At 37.7% G+C, this 26,987-nt stretch overlaps 1 protein-coding gene across 1 annotated transcript; it reads right to left on the bottom strand.

Moving 5' to 3' along the window:
• Window positions 1-464: 464 nt before the first annotated feature.
• Window positions 465-18,651, bottom strand: LOC133525695 (mucin-2). Its single transcript, XM_061862051.1, has 3 exons — window positions 17,441-18,651; window positions 7,483-7,611; window positions 465-3,174 (listed from the first exon to the last, which is right to left on the bottom strand). The coding sequence occupies exons 1-3, from the start codon at window positions 18,476-18,478 to the stop codon at window positions 3,100-3,102; spliced, it is 1,242 nt and encodes a 413-aa protein (XP_061718035.1). The 5' UTR covers window positions 18,479-18,651; the 3' UTR covers window positions 465-3,099.
• Window positions 18,652-26,987: the final 8,336 nt, after the last annotated feature.

Raw genomic sequence — 26,987 nt, forward strand, 5'->3', positions numbered from 1 at the left:
TTATTCCAATAATATTTAACAAAGGGAGCTGACTGCAGAGGGTTAATCGTAGTATACTCAATTTTAACAATAAGAGCCTCATGATATGGGTCAATAGGTATTTGTAAGGTATAATGTTGAATCTGTTACTAGGTATCTTATTTCGTAATTATTGCTTCAGTTCGAGTTGTCTATGTATGAATCGCCATTAATTTCGACGTTCTGGGGACCGATTTTTGAATTTCGACCGCTCGATTTCGTCACTCGAAAATCTGTGGAAAACGGCGAAATGCTGTTTTTGAAATACGAGCGATAGAAATTGGGAATCGAGTGGTATTGACCACTCGTTTTCAATTATATTAGTAGAATTTAAATGCCTAGTAGTTGAGATTTTATCGAACGTAATACACGAAATCGAGCGGCGAAATTAAAAAAATCGGCCCTCAGGTCGATAATCCTTAAAATTTTACAGATATTAAAACCAGTTTTGAGGTGGGAAAACACAGTTTATTTCATTACTTATGTACATGGTGGGTGTAAAAACAACGGCGTATATAAAAGTTACGCTCATGGCATCACAGAACACAATGTCGTCACAAAAGCTAATTGAACTTAACAACTATTGATACATTTGTGTGCGATCATTTGCAAGATATAATGTTTGCTAGCATGATTGATATAGTGATCCATGGCATTACATTAAATTCAGAATGTTATACAACTTAAGGCTACTTTAGGAAAAGACGGGGGCCCTATTCAAGACCTTCAGTGTTAACTGGTGATATTGCGGAGTTTGTTACTGAATATGCTATTGACACATTTCATGATATTGGGTTATCTCAATAAAACGAGTTATGTTTAAAGTTTTGAACAGGACCTTTGTCTTGACCGATGGACTGTTCCGTCTACAGGGGAATCACATTGTGTCGGATACTACACAGGTATCACATTTGAATATCTAAATATTAAATCCTACACAATCCCCTCGTCTCCCCTCGATCTTACACCCATATTCTAACACTGAAGTACATACATGTAAATAGATTTACATTAAATAGCACACGAAAAACGCATTGCTGAAAAAACAACTGAAACAAATAGTGCCGTTATAAAAAATATTTTTCAACGAATCACTAATATCTAATAACATCAAAATAATGTAAACGCAATCCTATATCAGTCTTATGTCTATATTTAAAATAATTTTATTGGAGAATAATAGAGTTGGAAAAATCAATATAATAAAGTTGACGTTTAAACGGTACAATATTATTAGGTACACCAAGATTGATATTTTCGCCTTATTCTACCATCCGACTACATTAAAATATATAGGGAAACACTCAAAAAATCCGAAAAGTCTTTTCTCCTAAAGTATGCCTCTCTGATTCCAAAAACCACTTTGCTAATGGGAAATATTGTCATGGATAATTTAGCAGAAAATATAAGAGGGTTTAACATTATTCTATAATAAATGGTTTTCTCAATGATGCTTCCAGAATAAATACTTTTCGGAGTTTTTATATAGTGTACCCAATAAATAAGTATTGCATGTTTAGCGTCAAGGTAATACCACAGAGTTCTTTTAATACTGACAAGTCATACAATCGAACCTTCAGAGATATGATATACATAGTAAATGCAATATGAATGTATGCATTTTCCATATATTTGTTGAATACTGAATAGGTGCGTGTGATAGTTATATACATAGTTTACCTATAAATAGTTGTACTACGCTCAAGAGTGGAAATCTTTAGATATTAGGTGATTGGGTGTAGTTTTGTTCCTTAATTGTATTAGTTAAATATTAGTAGGCAGCATCCATTATAATTTGTTTAAATCAAAAGTTAATCAATGCCGATAAATCCAAAACTTCCTAGCCATTTAATAATAATTGAGAATTACTAACTCCTAAAATAGGTCCTATAAACACTATTATAGGGGAACGAAATAAGCTACTAGAGAAGGTATCTTAAATGAATCAAACAAATTGTGATAAGCCCCGTACAATAAAGTTACTAGCAAGCTCATCAGTATTCATTCTACTATATCTAGTAATAATACTTCTTAATAGGATGGCAAATGACATTCAATAAATATTTATAGATTATATTTTGTAAAAAAAATAAGTTAGCGACTTTGGCATTTGACGCGTACCTAATTTACAGTCCAATATCTAATGTGAATACAAAATATACTTACATATTATATCGTATCTCTGAATATGAAGTCCTCGGCCGGCACGGAGACCTCCAAACGTAGGTACATTTTATATACAAACAATAGGCACTGAAAGTTTAAATATGACCGTTATGTACGTCAGAGGATACTCCTCTAAGAAATCTATGGCAGCTAAATTATTACAAGGTGCGTGAATGCCTCGTGTACAATCGAGGACAGCTTACATTCCTATTTCATTAACTATGGCTGTGTGTTAACATAGAAGAGGCGGGTGTTGAAATAATGTTTCAGCCTTTCTGCGTCCGATTACCAACCGTGCATGATTATATGACTTAACAATCTCTCCTCATACTTCCAATTCCGAAACATTGCTTGCAAGCTGCGCCGTGCCACAGATGATATACAGTAGTTAATATTACGTGTGCATCTGTTGTATGGATACGTCACAGATACTGCACTCGGCCAGAGTATATATGTCACTTACAATAGGGAAGCAAGTGCTGTCATCTACCGTTTTCGTACGTTTTCTTGTGCATAATAGGTCCTGCCATCTTGTGGGTCACATTGGAAGCATAAACTTCACACTTACACCTCGCCCCAATAATCTGACTTCCCTGTGCTGCCCCCTACAGTTTATGCACGCTCCCTATTTAGCTGTACGACAACATCTTTGACATATTTTGTATAATTTGGGTCATTGGGTCCTCCATGTTCCTACCTACATAAAAATCTTGAAGTTGAGTGCAGATACCCTGGGCTATAACCGCTAACCATTTAGTTCGTTCATCTATTTGCCTCTATCACTCGTATAAGCTAGAGGCTCAATACTGTTTTTAAATTTCGATCTTTGCGGTAGCCCCTCGTGTGCTTACCCACGATATGTACAGAAGCATTCTAGGATGGATCGAAGAAGCTTGAAGCGCGGTGACTCGGAGCTCACTCCTCGGCATCCTCTGGGTTTTCAGCCGTGAGCAGATTCGTGTTGTCGTCTGCCTGCAGGTCCGATGTCAGCTGAGAACAAGCAAAACAGATTTCTAAAGGCTCTATTATTATGAGGGTTGGCATATGAAAAGATGAAATGTCCTAACAAATGTCCGGATTTCACCCTAAAAATTCTGTACATTTCTTGGACGGTCATTTCACCCAAAAATAACCCGTGATTCCAAAAGCTTTCGTGAGTCACTAACCCCAATAACTCTCCACTATATGTAGTTACAGTACATGGTGGCAACCTTTTAGGCTGCCTGTCCACTGAGGCGGAGACGAGCGGAAATGTGGGAAACTGGGAAATGAACCTTAATAGCATTGGTTGTAATCTCCGCTCCGCTGGATTCTCATCTCCGCTCGTCTCCGCCTCAGTGGGCGGGCAGCCATAGCTGACTTCTAGAGGTTAGTTGAGGTTCCCAAAAACCGTGACACTCGCGAAGACCCCCTTGATATGTCAGGTGAAATCCCAACGTATTGCAACTCTTTACACTGGACCTATCAATGCTGCTGCGCTGCATTAATACGGATGGGTGAGCTAGAAAGAAATTCCCAGTAGTTACTTTGATTCGGCTTGGTGCAAGTAACTACCGGGATTTTTTCCCAGTAGTTACTACTAATCACATAATGGTTGCGATGCACTATGTAACCTCAGTGTCAGGGATCCGACCGCGCAACCGCCGAAACTTGACATCCTATAAATGTCATATTTTTTTTCTGATGTATTCAAATATTTAATTTATGATTTTGTAGATTATTAATATACATAGTTACATGTCATTCACAACATCGGCTTCTCACGTTATTCCGTACGTAAGATATTACGTATGTTATGTAAGTTATGTTTCAATAAAACCTAACAACGTTCACGTTTGACTTAGCCACGTGGGTGGCTGCTAACAATGAAGGCCAAAGAGCAACAGCTTGACCTATGGCAACATTTCATATGCTTAAGATATTATGACAACACAGCTGGAAATAGCTTTGAGGGCTCGAGTATGGTTACTACTTATATCAATAATGACGATAGCATAATCTTCAAACATTCACATTAGATCAACAGATAGCATATAAGTGCAAAATTGCCTGTCAATTATCAAAAGTGCGACCAAAATCGGAAAATGTCTAGGTGTCATTGAATTCAGGAATAATATGTGATTATGTATGTATAAATTATTTTTATTTGTTTTAATGACAGTATATTCCAAGATATAATCAATTAATGACCCACCCAGCTCCCCAATACAGCTTTTCGTATTTTCGAGTAGCTACTTTTTGGCACATTCAAGCGGCCGTTAGCGGCTGCTATGATGCTAAAATATGGTTATCTTTTTCCATTTGTAGTCTGCTTCTTTCGTACTCATGAAATGTTAATATACAAACAGCAACACTCTTAACTTTTGTAATAAGATCCGCTGATGGACAGTTAACAGTGTGGGTGATGGATGGTACCCACCCATAATGGCTTCCCTTTTGCGACCTTCAATTATCTTTAAGCGTAAGCGTCATTATAGATCTGTGTCTCGGACGCCTGCTCGTCTGGCTCGTCTCTACTAATCGGTTAGTCCAGTCTAGCCAATGATATTATATGTCAAGATATGGCAGACCTAAAGAAAAACGGATTATTTCAGCTTACTTAAAAGTGATATGTGACTGTCAACTTTTTGCGCATTCTATGAATGCTTTGATCAATTTGAAACAAGTGAAACAACGTAGAACCGCATTATGCTGCATAATTCACGCTATTTTTGGAAGCTTATTAGGCGGCGTACACGTACGTCTCGCTTGCGTCAGAAGTGACTAAAAGCATTCTGTACAACTGCCACAAGGTAAGTGCTTAAATTTTGGAGCGCGTATAACCTATCTTGAGATATAATATCATTGAGTCTAGCTGTGTCGGTGTGACTTGGCCGTCCCTTGTTCTTTTTTTTTGACTTTTCTTTAAAGAACTACTCTGGACCCCGATTTAACAACGTGTTTTGGGTTTGAACTGGTGTTGTTACGATCCTGACGATCGTCTTGGCAAAGAGAATTTGAAATAGACGTGGATTGTCAAAGAAAACTTTGTAGCCACAGTACATGAACTGCCATCTTTCGAGGCATGATTAAAACTTTTAGCGACAAATGTCTTCTTTAGATGGCCTGGAATTGCTAGCGTCATCGGGTGAACAGTTGCAGGAGATAGTAACTAGAATACATGGGGCTTTTAAAAAGAAAGGAATGAAAATAAATGTAAGCAAGACGAAAGTAATGGTATTTGGAAAGGGAGAAAATATGACAAACTGTGAAATTTTGATTGGTCAAGAAAGAGTGGAACAAGTGAAAGAATTTGTGTACCTGGGAACCTTGTTCACTAGGGACGGTTAGCATGATAAAGACATTGAAAGGAGAGTAAATGCTGGAAATCGTGTGAATGGGGCAATTAACGCTTTTATGAGCAGCCAGAAGATGTCACAAAAAGGACTGTTGGCTGTGCATAGAGGGGTGTTGGTGCCCACACTTATGTACCTATGGTAGCGAAAGTTGGGTATGGCAGAAGAGGTATCAGAGCCAAGTGGATGCAGTAGAAATGAGAGAGTTAAGACTTCTCACTTGTGTGTGTGGTGTGAGATTACAAGATAGAATTAGGAACAGTGTGATAAAGGAAATGTGGACTGAACGAAGATGTAGTGACAATAATTTAAAAAGGTATGTTGAGATGGTTTCGACACGTGGAAAGAATGAGTGAAAGAAGGCTAATAATGAGAGTTTATAAGGGAGAAGTAGAAGGCGGAGCTGGAAGGAGTAAACCTCGGCGGACTTTGTCTGATCAAACCGGAGAAATCCTGATAATTTTTGATTTTCTTTTCATTGGAATCGAGTTAGGCTTCATTGTAATTTCACGAAGCCTATCGAGAGGAAAACAATAAAAATATTATTTCCTTCGCATTTGGATACCTACCGTTCCTCATTCACTGTAAAAAATACCCGGCAAAACACACAGAAACTGTAACTATAGCGGATGAAATACATTTTTTTCGATTAATAAAAAATATTCGAATATCGAAACAGCCGAATATTCGAATATCGAAACAGGTCGAATATTCGAACATCGAAACAGGTCGAATATTCGAATATCGAAACAGGTCGAATATTCGAATAATCGAATTGCAAGCCCTAGTTGCGTCGAGCAGCAGCCATAGAGTTGACTAGACACCGACGCTCGCGAGACGCTAGTGTGGGTGGCGTAAAGCCAGGAAATTAAAAAGAAACAAAAGCGCGAAGCTTGCGAGAGAAGGTTTGGCGATTGCGTGGCTTAACTTTTTACCTCAATAACTCTGAAAGTATACCTACTTGTGATTAAAATTTTGCTAATCATATCCCTCGGCTACATCACTAGCTATTTTATTTTATACTAAAATTATACTGCTCTAATATTAATGCTGGATAATATATACAATTGATTGATGTTTTGGGATTTTTTTTCTATGAAGCCAACTTTAACCTTTTACGGTTTTGCTTAAAGTCTGCCCTCGCAAATATTCTTAGTGTATTTGCCGAGTGATTTTTTCCATGTCATTTGCCCTTGATGAAAATGTGTAAAAGTTTAATATAAAACTGCAATTTCGCGTCAACCCCCTCTTAATATCGATTGCATCAATCAGCGTGAGGGATTGGAATCGTATCAAAATAACAATCAAAACTGTAAAAAGTTGTTGAAGGAATCGGGCTCCTTTTGTAGTTGTGTGATTAACTTTGTAACGTACGTGTCGTTTATCTCTGTCTGCTAATTAACGTTCTATAGTGTGACGAAACACAAGGTTCAGTTAGCAATAGGCTTAAAGTTAGTCGATAAAGAAAACCTACACACGTATCGGCTGTCTTGAATTAGTTATATACCTACAGACATTTTTGCGTGATCTATCTCCACATTACTTTGTTAACTAATTATACGAGATGTAACAAAAATAGTGGGGATCCGTTTAAGGACTAATTCGGTATCGTGTTCTGGTTAGGAAAAAGTTAAGAAAAAAATATTTTTTGTGTGAATTTTCGTTGTCTTTAAAAAAATCCTTCTACTTTCGTTATATTCCGAATTTGCCATTAAACTTTTCTTCTCCGCTGAATTGAGATTATTATTTATTTATATACCTACCTTTACCCTGAACGTGTCCTGAACAAAGGTAGTTTAAAGTAATAACTTCTTTTTAAATAAAAAAAGTTAAGAATCCTCATCTCCAAGACATTCCAGACTATGCCGATCTAACCTTAAAAACAGTAAAATTCTCATGTCCTGAAAATAAATATACTCGTACCTCTTATGTGTTACTAGTATAAAGTAGTTAAAAGACATACCCCAATCGCTGAGGCGGTGAGGCTGCGCTTCCTTTTGCGCACGGCTAGTGCCAGCAACAAGACTAGTGCTATTGATGAAAGCGCCGCGACTAGAAGCGGGAGCAGCAGGTTGTCGCCGGGGGAGTAGCCCTGCAAACAATAGTCCTTGCTTATTGGTGTAACATTTTTTCATCTCCTTCGTATTTTCGTTTTTCTTCTTAAAATATGTTAATGTTAATGTTATTTCGTCACTTTTCTGTCGCAAAGTGCAAATTATTTTTTTCATGATGTATTGTCTGCTTCCCTTAAAGCTCAAAAAGAAGGTCATAGATGCGTGCTTATTGCCTTGTTTATCATATGGTGCACAAACATGGGTCTTCACAAAAGACATAAAAACAAAAATACGTTCATGTCAGCGAGCTATGGAACGAAGTATCCTGGGCATTAAGATCAGTGACAGATGTAATAGCAATAATATTCGCGAAAAAACTAAATTAATAGACGCAGGACAACACGCTCTACAGCTGAAATGGAGATGGGCGGGACACGTAGCTCGCATCACAGACAGAAGATGGACAAAGCGGGTAACTGAATGGGCGGGCCCTATCGGAAAAAGAGGCCAAGGGAGACCCAAAGACCGCTGGATTGATGAAATTCAAAGAATTGCTGGTAGAGACTGGAAGCTTAAAGCACAGAATAGGAAAAAATAGAAACAGATGGAGGAGGCCTTTACCCAAAGCGGGGCCATGTAAAGAAAAAAAAAAAAAAAAACACTAAATTTAATTACTTTATAAAAACTATATGTAAATTTGCATGGAAATAAAAGGGCTTTATTATTATTATTATTATATTATTGTCTGTTGGTGATCCTAAACATTCTCATACATCGTACCTCAACTACTATACTCCGTTTTTTAGGGTTCCGTAGTCAACTAGGAACCCTTATAGTTTCGCCATGTCCGTCTGTCTGTCTGTCTGTCTGTCCGAGGCTTTGCTCCGTGGTCGTTAGTGCTAGAAAGCTGAAATTCGGCATGGATATATAAATCAATAAAGCCAACAAAGTCGTACAATAAAACCTAAAAAATATTTTTTTTTAGGGTACCTCCCCTACACGTAAAGTGGGGGTGAAATTTTTTTTTCGCTTCAACCCTAGAGTGTGGGGTATTGTTGGAAAGGTCTTTCAAAACTAATAGGGGTTTTCAAGAAACATTTTTTGATAAAGTGAATATATTCGGAGATAATCGCTCCGAAAGAAAAAACAACTAAACTGATCATGTCTGGCTATAGTTTTCATTTAATGTCTTTCTTAAGCTCTACTTCCACGATTTTTTTTCATATTTTTGGACCTATGGTTCAAAAGTTAGAGAGGGGGGGGGACACTTTTTTTTTCGGAGCGATTATCTCCGAATATATTCACTTTATCAAAAAATGTTTCCTAAAACCCCGTATTTGTTTTGAAAGACCTTTCCAACGATACCCCACACTCTAGGGTTGAAGTGAAAAAAAAATTTCACCCCCACTTTACGTGTAGGGGAGGTACCCTAAAAAAAAAATTAATTTTTAGATTTTATTGTACGACTTTGTCGGCTTTATTGATTTATATAGCCATGCTAAATTTCAGCTTTCTAGCACTATCGATCACGGAGCAAAGCCTCAGACAGACAGACAGATGGACATGGCGAAACTATAAGGGTTCCTAGTTGACTACGGAACCCTAAAAAACGGGACGAGTACCTATAGACATAAAGGTAAATCTGTGTAAAAATTTCCTATAATAAATATTTATTAATGTTGTTATTGCATTGATGACATATTAACAATTTACTATAGGTATTCCCTATTATGAAACCACTATTTTTATCATTGTCAGTCTTACTCAGCTCCGTTCACACTGCTGGACACATGCCTCTTTATAGACCAGCGGTTGAACAAAAATGGGTTTCGATAATATTAAAGTTTTTTCTTTTTTGATATGTCATTGGGAGTATGTTAAATAATACTTTGGTAAAAAGTTAGAAATTTTAAGGTTGAGCTTTCGGTTATATTTAAATATTTTAATTTTTGCTAATAACTAAGTAAATATAGAATTAAAGTTACAGAAAACTTTAGCATATCGAATAACACTTCAATTTATGTACAATTTTCAGTTTTTAGAAATCTGGAACAGCTGCTTTCTGGTAAACGTAAAAACACGAGTTATTTTGTAAATATAGAATTAGAGTTGCTGATATTGCAAAATTACGATATTATCGATCAACTTAGTATTCTAGTAAAAAGTTAGACATGTAGACAATGTGCTTGTCTAGATATTGATTTCAGGTTAAGCAGTATAGCTAATATTGAATTAAAGTTTGTAGAGTTAATAATAATCGATCATCAACAATGATCTCAGTTACTAAACAAAAATTTAGAAATATAAAATCACGGCGACACTCATTACTGATATGTATGCATTCCTTGCTTATGTAAATACGTTAAGTTTCAAACGCGCGGCAAGTTTGCGCGCGCCGCGCGCTGTGGCAGGAGGCAGCGAACAACGGTAGTGGGGAGCGGGGTGCCCTTGACTGCGTTTACGGTCCATCAAAAAAATTCCTAAAGCGTGTTTTAAATTAATAGCAATAGAAAATTGTTATTTTGTTGTTACTATAATAGGTATTGCCCGCGGTTTCGTTCACGTAGAATTCGTTATCGCGTTACATGAATATTATTTATTTATTTAAACTTTATTGCACAAACAAAAAAAAACACAAATGGCGGACTTAATGCCAAAAGGCATTCTCTACCAGTCAACCATTGGGTCAAATAGAGACAAAAAAAAAACACATTCTCATACAGATGACCACCCTTCCTTGTACCATTTTAAAAGCCAGTTGCAGCTTTTCTTTCCCGATTTTTTTCAGATGTTTGGACTTGGTATTTTCCTCGCGATAGTTATTTGTTTTAAGGGGAATGTTGTTGTTAACCGCTAATGCTAATATTGATAACCGATAGTTATATAGAGATACGTTATAAGGTATATGCACCCTCATGTTATTTATTTCTGATAAGAAATAAATGTAAGACAAAATTCACAGTGATACATTTCAACTATTTCAAGTAGGTTGCCTTGTAAGATTGCGTACGGATAGTTTTTTTGTTTGTTATTTCATCGTATGATATATCAAATGAAAGCTTATTTGAAAGTTGCCGTATTAAAAAAGTTGGTCCAGTTAATGGTCGCCTAGATTAACCGATTTTTATATAAAATGTAGGCAACCATGGACTGGACCAACTTGTTAAAAAGGCAACCTAGTACAGTTAGTAATATAGTACCTGGGCGACCGAGCTTTGCTCGGTTATAACTATTTATTGTAATATGGTGGTGATAATCTACATAAACATAAAAAGTAAAATGTGAACTGACAATTATTATTATTTACAATCGATTTTAACCTTACAGCACTTGTCACAGATTAACGCCATCTATTGTCGATTTCTCTTATTACATAGGTCTTTTTTTTTACTAAATTAAACTTGTGTAAAACAATAAAAATTAAAAAATTATATATAAACTTGAACATATAAAAAAAAAACAAAAGTTAGTCACCGGGCGAGATTCGAACCCGTAACACTCGTTTAGCAGTCCGCGTCTTAACCCGCTGGACCAGACGGACACTGGCCGGCAACACGAAATTAGTGACCATATTCTGCGTCGAAAGAAAAACGCATGAAAACTCGAAAACACGCGTTTTCCCAAACATAAGACTAATCTAGATAGATTGTATACCCCCAAAAACCCCCTATATACCAAATTTCAGCGAAATCGTTAGAGCCGTTTCCGAGATCACAGAAATATATATATATATATATATATATATACAAGAATTGCTCGTTTAAAGGTATAAGATAAAATAACGTTTCTTTTGATATATCATGTGAAGTTTTCGTTTACACACTAAAAGCACAGTGTAAAAAGTAACAATGGGCGTGATGTTTGCGTAAATGCCGACACCGCTCAAGGTCTCCGTACCTACCTAGGGTTATCACAGACTTACACAACTGCCCAAAAGAGGATGGAAATGGTTTTAGTTTTCATGTTGTATGATGTATGTGTACTAATTTTACAAATGACGTCCATTTTGGAAATAAAGATGACGGACGTCACTTTTTTGAAAAAGTCGTCATGGGTGTTGTTTTCTGGGTTTTTAGGGGTGTGGATTTCAAAAATGGCATCTATTTTGAAAATAAATATGGCGGACGCTACTTTTTGAAATGGGTGTCGATGTGTGTAGCTGTGATATCAACCACCTTTAATTCTAAAATGGTCTCTATTTTTGAAATCTGCACCAACAAGAACCGCCAAAATTGACGTCATTTTTGTAATTGGAACCCCGAGGAACCTCGGAGATGACACCCATATCGATTTTTAAGAAAAATTAATGTCCGCCATCTTGGATTTCAAAATAGACGTCATTTTCGTAATCGGAATCCCGAGGAACCTCGGATATGACACCCATATCGACTTTTAAGAAAAAATAATTTCCGCCATCTTGGATTTCAAAATGAACATCATTTTCGTAATCGGATCCCCGAGGAACCTCGGAGATGACACCCATATCGATTTTTAAGAAAAATTAATGTCCGCCATCTTGGATTTCAAAATGAACGTCATTTTCGTAATCGGAACCCCGAGGAACCTCGGAGATGACACCCATATCGATTTTTAAGAAAAATTAATGTCCGCCATCTTGGATTTCAAAATAGACGTCATTTTCGTAATCGGAATCCCGAGGAACCTCGGATATGACACCCATATCGACTTAAGAAAAAATAAATTCCGCCATCTTGGATTTCAAAATGAACGTCATTTTCGTAATCGGATCCCCGAGGAACCTCGGAGATGACACCCATATCGATTTTTAAGAAAAAATAATGTTCGCCATCTTGGATTGCAAAATGGACGTCATTTTCGTAATCGGAACCTCGAAGAACCTCGGAGATGACACCCATACCGATTTTTAAGAAAAATGAATGTCCGCCATCTTGGGTTCCATAATGGATGTCATTTTCGTAATCGGCACCCTGAGGACTTTCAAAAATAATGAAAACATCAAATACTACATGATACATATACAAACAGAAGCAAGAAACAATTTCTTGCTTTTTAAAGTCTTAAAATACTCATAATTTCTTAAAATAAGTTATAAAACATGTCCGCCATTTTGAATTTGAAAATTGATATCATAATTATGATATATTTTTGTTTACACTGAGACAAATAATTAGCACATGTCGTATGAAATATTTTAATTGTGTGTTTTTTTTATTTATTTTTATACTATGTCGGTGGCAAACAAGCATACGGCCTGCCTGATGGTAAGCAGTATCCGTAGCCTATGTACGCCTGCAACTCCAGAGGAGTTACATGCGCGTTGCCGACCCTAACACCCTCCCACCCCTCGTTGAGCTCTGGCAACCTTACTCACCGGCAGGAACACAACACTATGAGTAGGGTCTAGTGTTATTTGGCTGCGATTTTCTGTAAGGTGGAGGTACTTCCCCAGTTGGGCTCTGCTCTAGATCTGGAATGACATCCGCTGTGCTGTGCCCTACCACACAGAGCCAGATGACATTTACAATGCCCATACCTCTCTTATAATGCCTGTGCTAAAAATGTGATTGCGAACTACCTGCAATAACTATACAGTACCTGGGCGACCGAGCTTTGCTCGGTTATAACTAACTATTTATTGTAATATGGTGGTGTATAGCTGATAATCTTAACTACATTCTTTTACTAAATTAAACTTGTCTAAAACAATAAAAATTAAAAAATTATATATAAAATTGAACATATAAAAAAACCAAAAATTAGTCACCAGGCGAGATTCGAACCCGTAACACTCGTTTAGCAGTCCGCGTCTTAACCCGCTGGACCAGACGGACAGTGGCCGGCAACACGAAATTAGCGACCATATTCTGCGTCGAAAGAAAAACTCATGAAAACTCGAAAACACGCGTTTTCCCAAACATAAGACTAATCTAGATCGATTGTTTACCCCCAAAAACCGCCATATACCAAATTTCAGCAAAATCGTTAGAGCCGTTTCCGAGATCCCGGAAATATATATATACAAGAATTGCTCGTTTAAAGGTATAAGATAATTAGGCATTAAAACACTCGTGTTATCTTTTTAAGAAACTCACTTCGTTCGTTTCCTAAGCCCACACTCGTGTATTTTAATGCCTTTTATTATGTAGCAGTAACATAAACTACTAATATATGTTGAAAGTAAGTACAGGCGGCTAACACAATGGTAACAAAAGACAAAAGTTTTGAAAATGTAATTTTCATCATCGTCACTTGGCTGTACATTTGAGGGCCTATCGCGAACCACGTTCGACGTGTTACCTCTCTGTCGCACTTGTAAATTCGTACGTAAGTATGACAGGGAGGCAACACGTCGAACCTGGTTCGCGGTAAGCCCTCTGATGCCACCTCCATTAGTCTTTTGTACGCCGGTATAGCCTTCGACTCAATGTATAATCTACACTTTTTATGGAAACATAGTTCCTCCTTCCCGTAGAAATATTTAACTTTCCCATCACCAAGAAAGATTATTTGCTCGCAGTTATTAGCTGCTCAATTCCTCGTTTTTTCTCTGTTACTAAGTCAGTACAGTACACATATCAAACATTTTTCACTCATTTTGAAGTCATAATAACTTTTATTCTATAATTAAATTCATGTAATGTCCGCATCTAATTTATGTGCACGATAAACAAACAAATGAATGATTTGAAAGAAAAGACAAACAGCGCTTGCGAAGCTGAGCGGGGGGCGCGGGCGGGGCGAGGTATCTATCGCTCACTAGGTCGGCTACGATAGGCTCCCGCGCGCCGAGCCGACATGTTGACGGACCAGCGCGGCGTGGTTATGAATTTCGCGCCTTTTTAAGTTGATTTTACTATTACAATGCAAGCTACACACAGATATTTCTTACTTTCCATAAAATGGCTGCATATATTATTTTATAGTAATAGACTTATCTCTACGGACTTTAATTCAATATTAGATCTTACAGGACAAAAAACGCATATTAATTGTAAAGCACATATCCTTTTCTTCTAATTTTTTGCCTTGCCTATTAACTTAAGAATTTAGATATGATATTGTGGATTTTTCAAACTTTAATTCAATATTGACAAAATAATAAGCTAATTTGAGTTTGACAAAGTAGCACGTTGATTTTTTTTCTAAAAATTTGATAGCATAAAGCCTCATACATATTATAAAAGACGATGCTTAAATTTTGTACTTTAATTCAATATTCAAAATTCATCAATAAAAATACATAAATACCTTATTTATATCTAACGCTCGTTCTAAATTTTCTTCATATATTACAAATATGCTTAAAAATATGTCCCATACCAGATAAACATCACTTTTCACTCTTTAGAATTATCGAAACTTATAGGGCAAAAATCCGGTCCCACTATTGGTCTATTTAGATACACTTGTAAACTACGTAAATAAAGTGAAACCAGAAAATGGTATAAGAAAATTCGTAAAATAAACTTTTAGGTCACCCTTGGGTTACTTTTAATACCCTCGCGGACACATCAACACACTATACCTTAAAACCTACGAATAGCTTTAACTTCTTAGTTTGTTCGATTCAGCGAACAGCTAAAATCTATATCCACAAATCTGACTAGTCTGAATAGCTACATTCCAATATTGGCTACGGGCACGTATAAAATCCGGAGTTGAATTTATGTTTTACGTAAGTTGGCCGATGAGTCCTCGAGATAGGAGCTGTTCGGGTAGTAGATTTGATTTGAGATTATTTTAATTGTGTCATGTTTACGATACGGTCACGATGTCACGCTCCGCTGCGTTGTACGGCTTTTGTTATGTCATCCCTCCCTCATTCAAATTTCGAGTGACTCTTAACTTGAGATGAAAAGACACGAAGTGTTTAGAACTTAAGGATAAGTTGAGTTCAGTAAAAGAATAGGACAAAGGGAAAGGTGAGATAAAAGTAATTCTATGTAAGAAAGATTAACGGTACACAAAGTAAATATAGTATTGGCACTTTGTAATTATTGAGATATAGAGCTTCGGGTGTTCTTCTGCAGTTAATTGCTCTTTTTCTTCAATAATAGGTGCGATACGAATAGAAAGAAGACTCTCTATCGTTTGTAGTATGTACAGTCACCATAAGATATTAAAGTTTTGTGTGTGTGTGTGTGTGTTTAAAATGAAGGGGACAGGTTGCTTTTAAATGTTGACTAAAGAACATACTTAAATGATAAGGATAGAGATACTTAACAATAGATATTTTCACTTCAATATTAAAATTGAAGTTAAATTATAAATAACCTTTATGCTGACCTGAAGCTTATGTAACTTATAAACTTCAAATGTCATTAGACAAAATGGACTACCCTTTAAATTTTTAGTTATTCCGGGGCATTAAACAAATTCTGGGAATACGGCTTCTTAATTTCGTTATAAATTATACCGATATCAATCTTAATTACAAGCGTAGCACGGATTCTAAAATGGATTTCGACATTAAATTTGATTATATTGTTTGGATACTGTAAGCTGATAAATAGTACCTAAATAAACAATGAGGTTATACCTATAATATTACGCAGCAGGCCTACATAGAGGTTACTTGTGAACACTGCAACTCAATACGAGGTTCTGGTTTCCTAGCTAACTCAAACGAAGCCAATAAATTTCATGACAATCAATGACCTTGCAACCAATGAAAGTAAATAATCCAGGTACTTCCTTAAATAGAAAACAAAACGCAGACGAGTAGATACTTATTTCTTGCGGTTTAGCTCCCATAAGTCTCGTAAAGTGACAAAACAAAATACTAAGGCTGAAGAGTTGCCCGGGGAAACCTAACTCTTGCAACACAGTATTCAAAAGGGGCTATTGTGAGCCTCATGACATGACATCTCGCGCATTTTCACGTTGCGACACGCGTGTAATAATACACGAACAGATAAGTATTACGTGTCAGGCAAAATTTCACACTCACGTTGCGTTGTAATGACATGGCTAAATGTGTTCTGAGGTTTTAAACTCTCAAATTAACTTGGAGTAGAGAGCAATATGCCGCTCCGTAGACGAGGCGCCTAATTTATGAGCTGCTTGGGAGAAAATGAGCGGAGCCTCATTTCAGACCTGCTATAGCTAGATGTTCTCGTTGGGAAGGGTAACTTAAAGCGAAATTAACCCGGCAGGTAGGTACTTACTCAAGTTTACATAGTTGAGCTATATTATCTTAGTTTGAGTTCTCTGAAAGTAGGTAGGAATATAATATTAGTCTTTACCTATTTAAAGAGTCCTTTTGACAGTTTTCGGATTCCTAATCTTTGTGTATCATAAGCATTTTGTGAAGTAGGCAGATAAGTAATCGAATATTAGGATAAATAATAATAATAACTTACCTAATCTTTTTTTCAATACTCTAAAAACCTAGTAACGAAAGCAGATCCATTGCAAAAGCAGATTGTATGTTCTAGACAATCGGGACTAGGACTGAAAATGAAAATTGTCTCTCGGGAGTATCTAGTCATATTAAAACTTTCTCTTATATCCGCAAAGTAATCGTGTTATGTAATTCGTGTCCTCGCCAGGGACTGACTGTCCTCAATTACCCTGCAACGAGTGTCATGTGTTGATACAACATTTTATTTATGTGTATGTGAAAATACGATAAATATTACCTTATGTGGTCATTTGCAACGTTGTGTCACCTTAAAATTCGCAACCCAACCGCGATTACGGTACTAGTACTCTATTAACTTGTAGCCACTAGCAGTGGTTTTCATGTCCGCTTTCGCAATTTTATACTTCTAACTACTCTGAAATGTACCCAATTGTAGGTAGGAAACATACTCAGTGCTGTACGCTTCGATCAGGCATGAGACGTTTCTTACGTAAGAAAGGAAATATTGCAATTGTACTCACCGTCCATTGAAAGTATGATGACGTGTCCACGAAAGGCCACCGTGCCCCGTACCACGTACCGTCGCCCGCTTTGGACACCGTCACTTCGTCGCCGTCGGCTGCGGTGTCCGGCTTCAGCGGCGGAAGGGAGAATACCTCATCCGCTTCCAGTGACTTAAAAGTCTCGTCGTCATCAAACGATAGCAGAGTATCCTTCCATCCACTCATTCTCGCGTTGTCACTGGTGGTAGTGATCTCTGTCGTCACAAAGGGAACCGTCGTAGTACCTTTCGTAGTAATGAGCACATCCTCAAACACTTTTGGAGGATCAGTTGGTGTTTTAACTGACGGAACGAATGATCGAGAGTAGTATCTATACATATTCCGCACTGTTGGTTCAGGCGTTACAGTAGGTTTTAGTGGTATTACATTATTACTATTTGTCCCCCATGGTTTGTTCGACATGTACTGATCGAGACGACGAATGCTACCAGAGGGAGTGCCTATAAGGGGAATCTCCTCGTTATCTTCAGTCGGAATAGGAGGAATTGTTGTAGATGATGTCGAGCTTTTCCATGACCTTAGAGCGGGCATAGTCCATGGAGGCGTCGTTGCTCTTTCACTAACTACAGTTGTGGCAACTGTCGTGGTTACAGTGGTAGGAGATACAGTAGCCGACGTCGATTCAAGTTTTGACATTAGTGTTGAAAGCAGTTCTGGCGATATCTCCTTAAGGTCCTTTTTGCGCGACTTCACTATTTCCCTTCCGCCTGGCGTATGAGGCGAAGACGTAATCACGTTCTGTTGGCTCTTGCGAGCATACAAGGCTCCATTCATAACATAAAGTGGAATAGATGCCAATGCCAACGCTACTATTATACCAAATATCACAAGCAGAATATATTTCACTGACGATCTTTTCCGAGAGTGTCGAACATGGATCGAGGGGCTATAATCACGGCCTTTGCCTTTAAGACCGCTGTTGTTGAGAACTTCCTCAGTTTGCGGCAGAATGGTGTACTGCAGGCTGTTCTCGCCATGCCGCACCGTCTTGTACATGTTAGCGGAAGTTAAGTATTGTGAAAAGAAACACTACAGTTACGTTGTCACATGCACTGCTATCACATATTTTGTCTCGGCTGAGGTGGCAGCAGTCGCGGTCGCTAGCGTGGCGAGGGCTCGACGCCTAGCATCGCGGTGCCGTCGCTTTGTGCGCCGTGGGGGCTGGTGCGGAGCCGACGCATGCGCGACAACATTGAACGGCGCGCGCCCTCCGCCACACCGTACACCCTCAGCTTTGAGGTTATGATTGAAGCCGGTTGCTACATCACGGCACGACCATAACAATAACAATACCGTACTCGTTAAATGTGCAGTCTCTGCACCGACACTACTACACTAGGAAACCTTGGTAATCCAGACCATAAGTCGCAACATTGTTAGGTCTGTTAGTAATTGGACTTGACCGTAATTTCGAAAGGTTTTTTGATATTTACCCGGGTGTCAAATGAAATGGAAAATTTAGTTTGGGTTCACAATAACGATGTGATTGGAAGCGGGCGAAATAGGTCAAACAATCTTGGGTATATTTTGCTGCAGTCTTTATGATTCTCGCATTTTTATGAAGTTTGTTTTACGGTAGTACATTCTTTCAAACTGGTTCTTAAATAATTTCAAAATATTTACATACGTCTTTCAAACTGTAGGTCAAAGGTCAGCGCGACTTTAAAACTACTGACTGATTCATTATTTTCTTCAGAGTATAATTTTGCGTGTTTACCTACTTATAACTTATATAAAAAAAGTATTTTGTATAGTTCAGACAGGAGGATAATAACCCTTCAATGATTCATTCACCCGCGTCGAAAGTACGGCTTCAGGAGTTTGCACTCATAATTTGATAGGTACACTAAGGTATTTGAATATTTACCTACATGTGTGAGTCGAATTTATTGTAATCTCTGAAGCGAAGTCTTCTAAATCTTAAAATCATTGCGACCTATTTGTTCATCATTTTATCTAAAATGTAACGAACGTAGTTGGAGATAAGGTTGGTATTGAACATTTTCTTATTATTAACTGTCCTATATATATATAACTGTCCTCTATAACTCTACGAATGAAACAATTTGCATAAATTTTGTTAAGAGTTGGCCTAATACATACCTGTACCTTGTATTTATTAGAGTTAATACTTCTTATAAAGGAAAGGTAGGCAGGTTGCGTTGGGTATTATTTATTGTAAAAATAATATGAGTTGGGGGTTAGGGGCAGAGGTATCAACTGCTCTGTATAATTTAAGGCTAAAATAAAATCGGCCACGAGTATGTTAAGCTACGCTCAGTGTAAGGGTTCCGTAGTTACCATTCTGTCAGAATAAGCTAAACGGGGGCTTTTAGTAAGTATCATGTACAGCAGCAAAGATATTTGACCCCCTGTAATATGGCAATTAGCCACTTTTAGTGTTCAGCAGTAACACACTGGTTTACTGCGACATAAACGCATATTGCTTCTGTCAGCGTAACCTAACGTGTATATGTAGGCAGGTTTTTAGGGAATATACGTTCTTATACTATCACATAAGTTGTTTCTCTACTACTCCCTCGACCTGCTCAATGATATAATATAACACGATATACTCTTGTTATTTGATGGCGATCCAGACCAGCGAACTACGGAGCTAACTTTCAAGATAGAAGAAAATCTACCAAAACTAAGAAGAACCAACCAACATCAAAAAACCAGTTAAGAAGATAAATTAAGAAGAGCGTTGTTCAGGGTTATCCCGGCCCACCATCATCATCGTCGGAATCAGAGCCAGCCATAAGCAGCGTCAGTCGAGCGCCACATGGAGGTGCCAACTCGCCAGGCCAAGCCAGCAGCAGCAAGAATGCCGGTTGTGAACACGCACCGGACCAGACGAGGACGAAGCCGATTTGGCAATCCACGCACCAATAGGATGTAATTCCCAATCCAACATGTAATTTGTTTAAATATTTTATATCTAAAAGCCAGCATTTTTCCAAAACAATCATGCATCATTTATAAATTTTAAAGATTGTCGCTAATAAACTAATTTTCGTTTCGAGCATAAATATTTTTTTACACATAGTAAAGTTATAATAACTTTCGGGGGAGGTGTAATATGGCAATTAGCCACTTTCCGTGTTTAGCAGTGTCACTATGGTGTACTACGGCACCTACGACACATAAGAACCAAGCTAAATAAAGATTGTTTCCGATTGTACCATATAAAATTCGCTAATAACTTTCTTTATGATTTTAGAAAAAAATTTAACAAGTAACATGCGTTTACTTCTTGTTACTTCACTTCATTACATAAACTTGTTATTTGCCCCCCTACAAACAAATTTCTATGCAGGGGGTTCAGTTATTTCTGCATAAAGGAGTACCTTCGCAGCGCTTTGTACGCTTTTTATTTACTAAGAAGATAAGACTTTTTGTAATAACTCCTAAACGGCTAGACCGATCATGTTCAGTATAGTTTTCATTGAAAGTACTTATTAAGCTTGGAAAAGTTAAAGAGGGAAGTGGGGGGGGGCACATTTTTATGTCTTCAGAGCGATTATTTCCGAAAATTTTCACTTTATCGAAAAATGGTTGTTCATAACCCATATTCGTTTTGAAAGTCCTATCTGACAATATCCCATCCCATCAAAAACATTTTCATGTAAAATGTTGCCAAGACGAAACCATAAAGCTTGCACTGTCAAAAATTTATCAGATCTCTTGCAGAGCCAAGCTTCTAACTCTACAAGCCCTAACTTCACAAACTCTACACCTTAGACAAAATATATGACTTGGCTGTTTCGCTACCGTCACATGGGCGATGGGCGAAAGGTGAAAAATGTATTCACTATTCATTATTTTTTATTATACAATACTTCTTGTAGTAACGAAACGGACATGACGAATCCATAAGGGTTCCGTTTTTTGCCATTTGGCTACGGAACCCTAAAAACACTATACCTACACTATACGTTGAAGTTCTTCATTACTTTTCAAAAGAAAATTTGCAGTTTTAACAATATGAAAGTGAATTATTTACCAGGAAAACTAGAGGTTGGATGTAGAGAAAGAATTCCGAGTATTCATGACCATAAAGGTAAACCACAAAGCAAATCAATTTTCGAATTCATCACTCAAAATAATTGTTCAATTTCCGATGACGATGACGGACGTGGATGAATTATGCATCCTCTATACGTCAGAGCAACCTGTGTGGACGTAGTAACTGCAAGCAACAGAACATAATATGCCATAACTAAATAGCTAAACAACCATAAACTTGGAAATGAAATGGCGTTGACGAAATCTCTGTAACTATCTTTTAAAGATGCAAGAGATCAAAAATTATCGTCTGAACTAATAGTTGCTTTGATTCCTTTGTTACAATTAACGCGGGTTAAACCCAAGCGTTTTATCATAAAATTAACGATCCCCCTCACATAATTGCAGAGGTGTGCGTGCCTGTTAAATTACGTTAGTTGTGTAATAGCGAGGTGTTAACCAGGCTGCGCGGGCGCCGGCCATACTAATCAAGATTAGAAAAAGTCGCAGGCAGGACCGTCCGAGAGTCGGCAACGAGTTTTTGCGTCCGGTCAAACAGCGAACACACCGCACGAATACTAATTTACCTGACCTTGGACGGAATCACGTTTCCTTTCGAAATTCATTCGTGAATGCGATATTTTTAGAATAAAAGTAAAAAGTGTTCGGCCAAGCAAAATAAAGGGGTTGGGCGAGCGAATCGTCTTTAGTTTTTTGTTGATCAACTTCTACGTTCTAATTTAGAGGGCCCGGAATAGGTTCACCTTGTGTTTTCTTCTTCCTTTTATCGCCTCGTAGCGACTCAAGTTTTTACTATAGGAATATCTGTATCTACCTTATCTATATCTAGGTACCTACCTATTTGATCTAAGTTTCAGCAAAAGTGATCATTTGTCATGTCTACATCTGAAATACGTGCTTCGTGGTTAAGATATTTAACGGTATCTCTAGGAGTCGATTTTCCGGAAAAACAGTTTGTTGTTAATCTTTATCGAAGGTTAATGACAATTTTAATCACGTATATCTTATGTCTATCCCTGACAAGGGAGGGAGGAGTGACTCTATTGTGGTTTGTGGCTGTCACCGATTAAATCCGTTAATCATTTAAGAGTTTAGAGATTAGTCTGAGGAGATTTCGACTTTAATCTTTTAAATATCTATGATATTTCTATGAAATCGTTCAATAATCTTAGTATCCCAACAGAAATTATTTGGTTATAGATACGTTTTTGTTAAATACATAACAAGAAATGCATATGCGATTATTGCTCCCGTCCATGAGGCTAGTACGTCTGACGAATTTATTAAAAGCATAGTTTTTAAAGGGTGAGCAGTGAAATTATCTTTAGGGCTGTTCTAGTACAATGACATCGACAAAGCTGCTATTTCCGTGGGTTTTTGGACCAACGCCAGCGCCGCGGGGCATCGCGTAAATAAACGCACACGACAAACGCACGCTAAGCGCACTTTGGTCCGAATTCGACAAATTTAGTACTGCCCGGCGGTAAGTCCGACCGAGGGGCCGCAGAAATAGCAAGACAATTGCCCAAAGCGATATGGTTAACGATGAAATCGAATATTTCGATGTAATTTACTGCTCTTTAGGTTACAGTGTTAGTAATCAGTGGCAACACGCAGGATGTAAAAAGATAACAAGTTGTACGCTACGTTTCACGCGTGTTGAGCTACTGAACGACGATTTGCGAAATGTTTACGCCAAGATAAGAGTCCCGCTATGCCTGTTACTTGTAACTTAGTCACTCCAAGCTGGCACGGGCATTGTGTAAAACATTTTTTTAAAGTACCTAGTGTGTTAATACAAGTCTAGAATCGTTAATTTATGGTCCCCTTCTTCTACAAGCCTTCGCTTTGTGGTGTTTTGAAGTGCCAAATGCGACGTAAGCACGGCGTAAATACTTAATTAGCTCAAATTAAGCTAAGTTTAGAGCGTTTTTGAACTAAAATCTATGATGATAAGGTCTAATGTGTTTTAACTAAATCCAATTGTACGAGTTTGGCTCTAAATTTGGAATTCATTCTGGCAGAATGCTTGCGGAGATTACTCCCAACCGTGCTATCGCACTTAATGTATTGAAGTGCTAAAAAACTTAGTGCCCACTTAATTTTAAGAGGAAACCAGTTTCGTGATTAGATATCGATATTTCGAGGGTAAGGCTACGTTATTAACACTAATACTCGACATTACAAATCCTTTATAACCTTGAGTCCTCAAAGCACATCCTGCCTGAGCGTTTAACGAGTTTGCCTAAATAAATATTATGTTAAACACATGGCCGGTTTCGAACGTGGCTAAAATCGACAAACCGACCTTTGTCGGGGCAGTGTAAAACTAAAATTACTATTTATTGCCCAGCGAATATTATTCTGGCATCTAAACAAAGAAAAGGTCCGAGTCCCGCTGGGCAGAAGGAGACGGGTCCTTTTTTTGGCCATTAAGTCAGCGCTTTCTAAATATAATGTATTATCGTTTCTCCGAACCCTAGAGGGCTAAGATAAGCCCCTTTGCTTACTCGTATCTTATCTATAAAGGAGATAGCCCGGTAAGTCTGAGATTTGGCTGTCTGGTAATTTGAATAACCACACCTTTGTCGGAATTGGAACTAAAGTTTTGTTTAAGCAAACTGCGCGCCCAGAACATGCACGTTCAGTTTTCATGTTATGACTTAATTATGGCTGTTTTTAGTGATTTAGATGCAAAACATATGTAAGAAGGCTTTTTCAACCTCTTTGAGATTTATATTCATGAAGCTCGCGGCCTAATGTAATTTTAATCCTGGCTGAGCTTGTCCTAACGACGTCGTTTACATGCCCTGAATAGAGAGCCAGGGAAACTCAAATAATGCTTCTTAACTAATAATAATGTATGTATTTACATTCCGAGGATGCGGAGAATGAACAAGGGCAGCATATCTGGGAAAGTATACTTAATAATTGATATTGTATGTATGTACCTCTCCTGCTTGTCCGTGGTCCGTGGCCTAAGTGGTAATTCGGCAATCGGCATTATGCATAATATATATTTTCTAGCCAGATCGTAAAGTTGGCTATTTCATAAGATAAGGCAGTTTATTATATTAACCCGATTTAATTACTCTGGACTTAAACACAAGTTTGAGAGAATTATTTACCTAAACTCCACTGATGAGATGAGACTTTTTTTTTTAATCACGTGTCAGCAATCACGAATAATATGGGGTGCATCGGCCGCTTCTGACCGTAGTTGGCATGGCAACATCACTACAGTCACGTCAGCGGAACCTAAGCTGGTAATGATGAAAGATTTATTTTAAATCTCATGTCAGTACTGTATGATATACTTATACACGGTGTTTTTAGGGTTCCGTAGCCAAATGGCAAAAAACGGAACCCTTATATATTCGTCATATGTCCGTCCGTCTGTCCGATTCTGTCACAGCCACTTTTTTCCGAAACTATAAAAGCTATACTGTTCAAACTTGGTAAGTAGATGTATTCTATGAACCGCATTATGATGTTTACACAAAAATAGAAAAAAAACAATAAATTTTGGGGGTTCTCCATACTTAGAACTGAAACTCAAAAAATCTTTTTTCATCAAACCCATACGTGTGGGGTATCTATGGATAGGTCTTTAAAAATGATATTGAGGTTTTTAATATCATTTTTTTCTAAACTGAATAGTTTGCGCGAGAGACACTTCCAAAGTGGTAAAAAGTGTCCCCCCCCCCCCCCGTAACTTCTAAAATAACAGAATGAAAAATCAAAAAAAAAAATATGATATACATTGCCATGCAAACTTCCACCGAAAATTGGTTCGAACGAGATCTAGTAAGTAGTTTTTTTTTAATACGTCATAAAAATTAAAAAAAAATTTTTTTTTCATCAAACCCATACGTGTGGGGTATCTAGGGATAGGTCTTCAAAAATGATATTTAGGTTTCTAATATCATTTTTTTCTAAACTGAATAGTTTGCGCGAGAGACACTTCCAAAGTGAAAAAATGCGTTCCCCCCCCCCCCTGTAACTTCTAAAATAACAGAATGAAAAATCTAAAAAAAATATATGATATACATTACCATGCAAACTTCCACCGAAAATTGGATTGAACCAGATCTAGTAAGTAGTTTTTTTTAATACGTCATAAATGGTACGGAACCCTTCATGGGCGAGTCCGACTCGCACTTGGCCGCTTTTTTTAAAGTGAGTTAATTTCAGGGGTGCAATCCTGAACTTTAACTTTAATTACTTAAGAAACTTTCTCAAAGAAACCGGTATTCCAATGATGTAATTCCTTTTTGGAGATAATAGATGATTTATTTTTATCTGATAAGACCCCTACAAGCGTGTACACTTGCGTTAGGGTCTGTTTACATATTGATTAGGTAGTGTTTAGTATGGGTTTATACATAGGTATATGTACTTATAGCTACTACTAAACGCAATTACTATCTCGGACGATCGATATTCGAAATGCCATTGATATGTGATAGTTTTCAATCGTTTGGTGGATTTAAATAATTATGTCCGCGTTAAAACAACGCTATTAATTACTTTTTGCGAAAAAAAAAACTAAATAAAAAAATTACAATGCCATTCTGATTCCGTAAATGTACTTAGCCATATCCCGAAGTTAACGGAGTTAAAAAAGCCCGTACTCTGTACGTATGGCTTCCGAAAAATTGTTTATTTAATGCGGGATGAGGTCTCCTGCAGAGTTTTTGATTGCACTAGGGAATGGCGTGACTCAGTTTGTATATTCTTAAAATGTTGTCACCGTGCCTGTTACAACCCCTGAAGTTGCAAATCAGTGGAGTCCATTCGCCGACTAGCATTTGCTGTACTTCTGCTTTTAACGGGTTAGGTGATCAAATGATCTTCACTGCTACTGCTTTTGTTCTCATAAAAAGTCGTATCAAGATTATTTTGGACTCGCCTGGCTAGTAACTTCTGCATCTAAGGTACGCATGTTTCACCAATGTGTAAAAAAATGAACGTGAATCGTTGCCGACGGGTGCATCGGCCGCTCCTGACCGTGGCTGGCCCAATGCCACCATCTGCAGCGCGGGCGCAGCGCCAACACTCACACCCTTCCGCGTCGCGAGCGCACCGACTTCTATTCCATACGTGATATAGCTGTGGTATCGCTAAATATTTTTACTCGATTGTATCATATTAGAAGTACCTCTATCTCTGTTAGACTTGTGCTAATTGATAAATGAGCATCTGAGTCTTTCACACTCGCGCAATAGCACCTATTTGGCATGTACTAAGCTAGGTACAGTTTGGAAAGCACTTAAAAGACAATCGATTTTTCACATCCTTTTGCGTTCCTCTTGCACCGTGTTCTATTTGGTATGTATTGGCATTTAGCATTACTGCTAGAGCCGCGTGTGAATCGAGTGGAGTAACTCATTTGAGTTTCGCTCTGTTAAAACGGGCTTTTAGATGTATATACGAGACCTGAAAGATAGCGAATATTACTTTTTAATAAAGATAA

The sequence above is a fragment of the Cydia pomonella genome, chromosome 15 (assembly GCF_033807575.1).
Source record: "Cydia pomonella isolate Wapato2018A chromosome 15, ilCydPomo1, whole genome shotgun sequence".
In the NCBI taxonomy this organism is placed as follows: Eukaryota; Metazoa; Arthropoda; class Insecta; order Lepidoptera; family Tortricidae; genus Cydia; species Cydia pomonella.

Coding starts and splice junctions, on each gene's coding strand:
- LOC133525695 (XM_061862051.1), bottom strand. CDS start 18,478: ATGTACAAGACGGTGCGGCATGGCGAGAACAGCCTGCAGTACACCATT. Junction 7,612..17,440: donor CATCATACTTTCAATGGACG/GTGAGTACAATT, acceptor TATTGTTTGCAG/GGCTACTCCCCCGGCGACAA. Junction 3,175..7,482: donor TCACCGCCTCAGCGATTGGG/GTATGTCTTTTA, acceptor GCTTGTTCTCAG/CTGACATCGGACCTGCAGGC.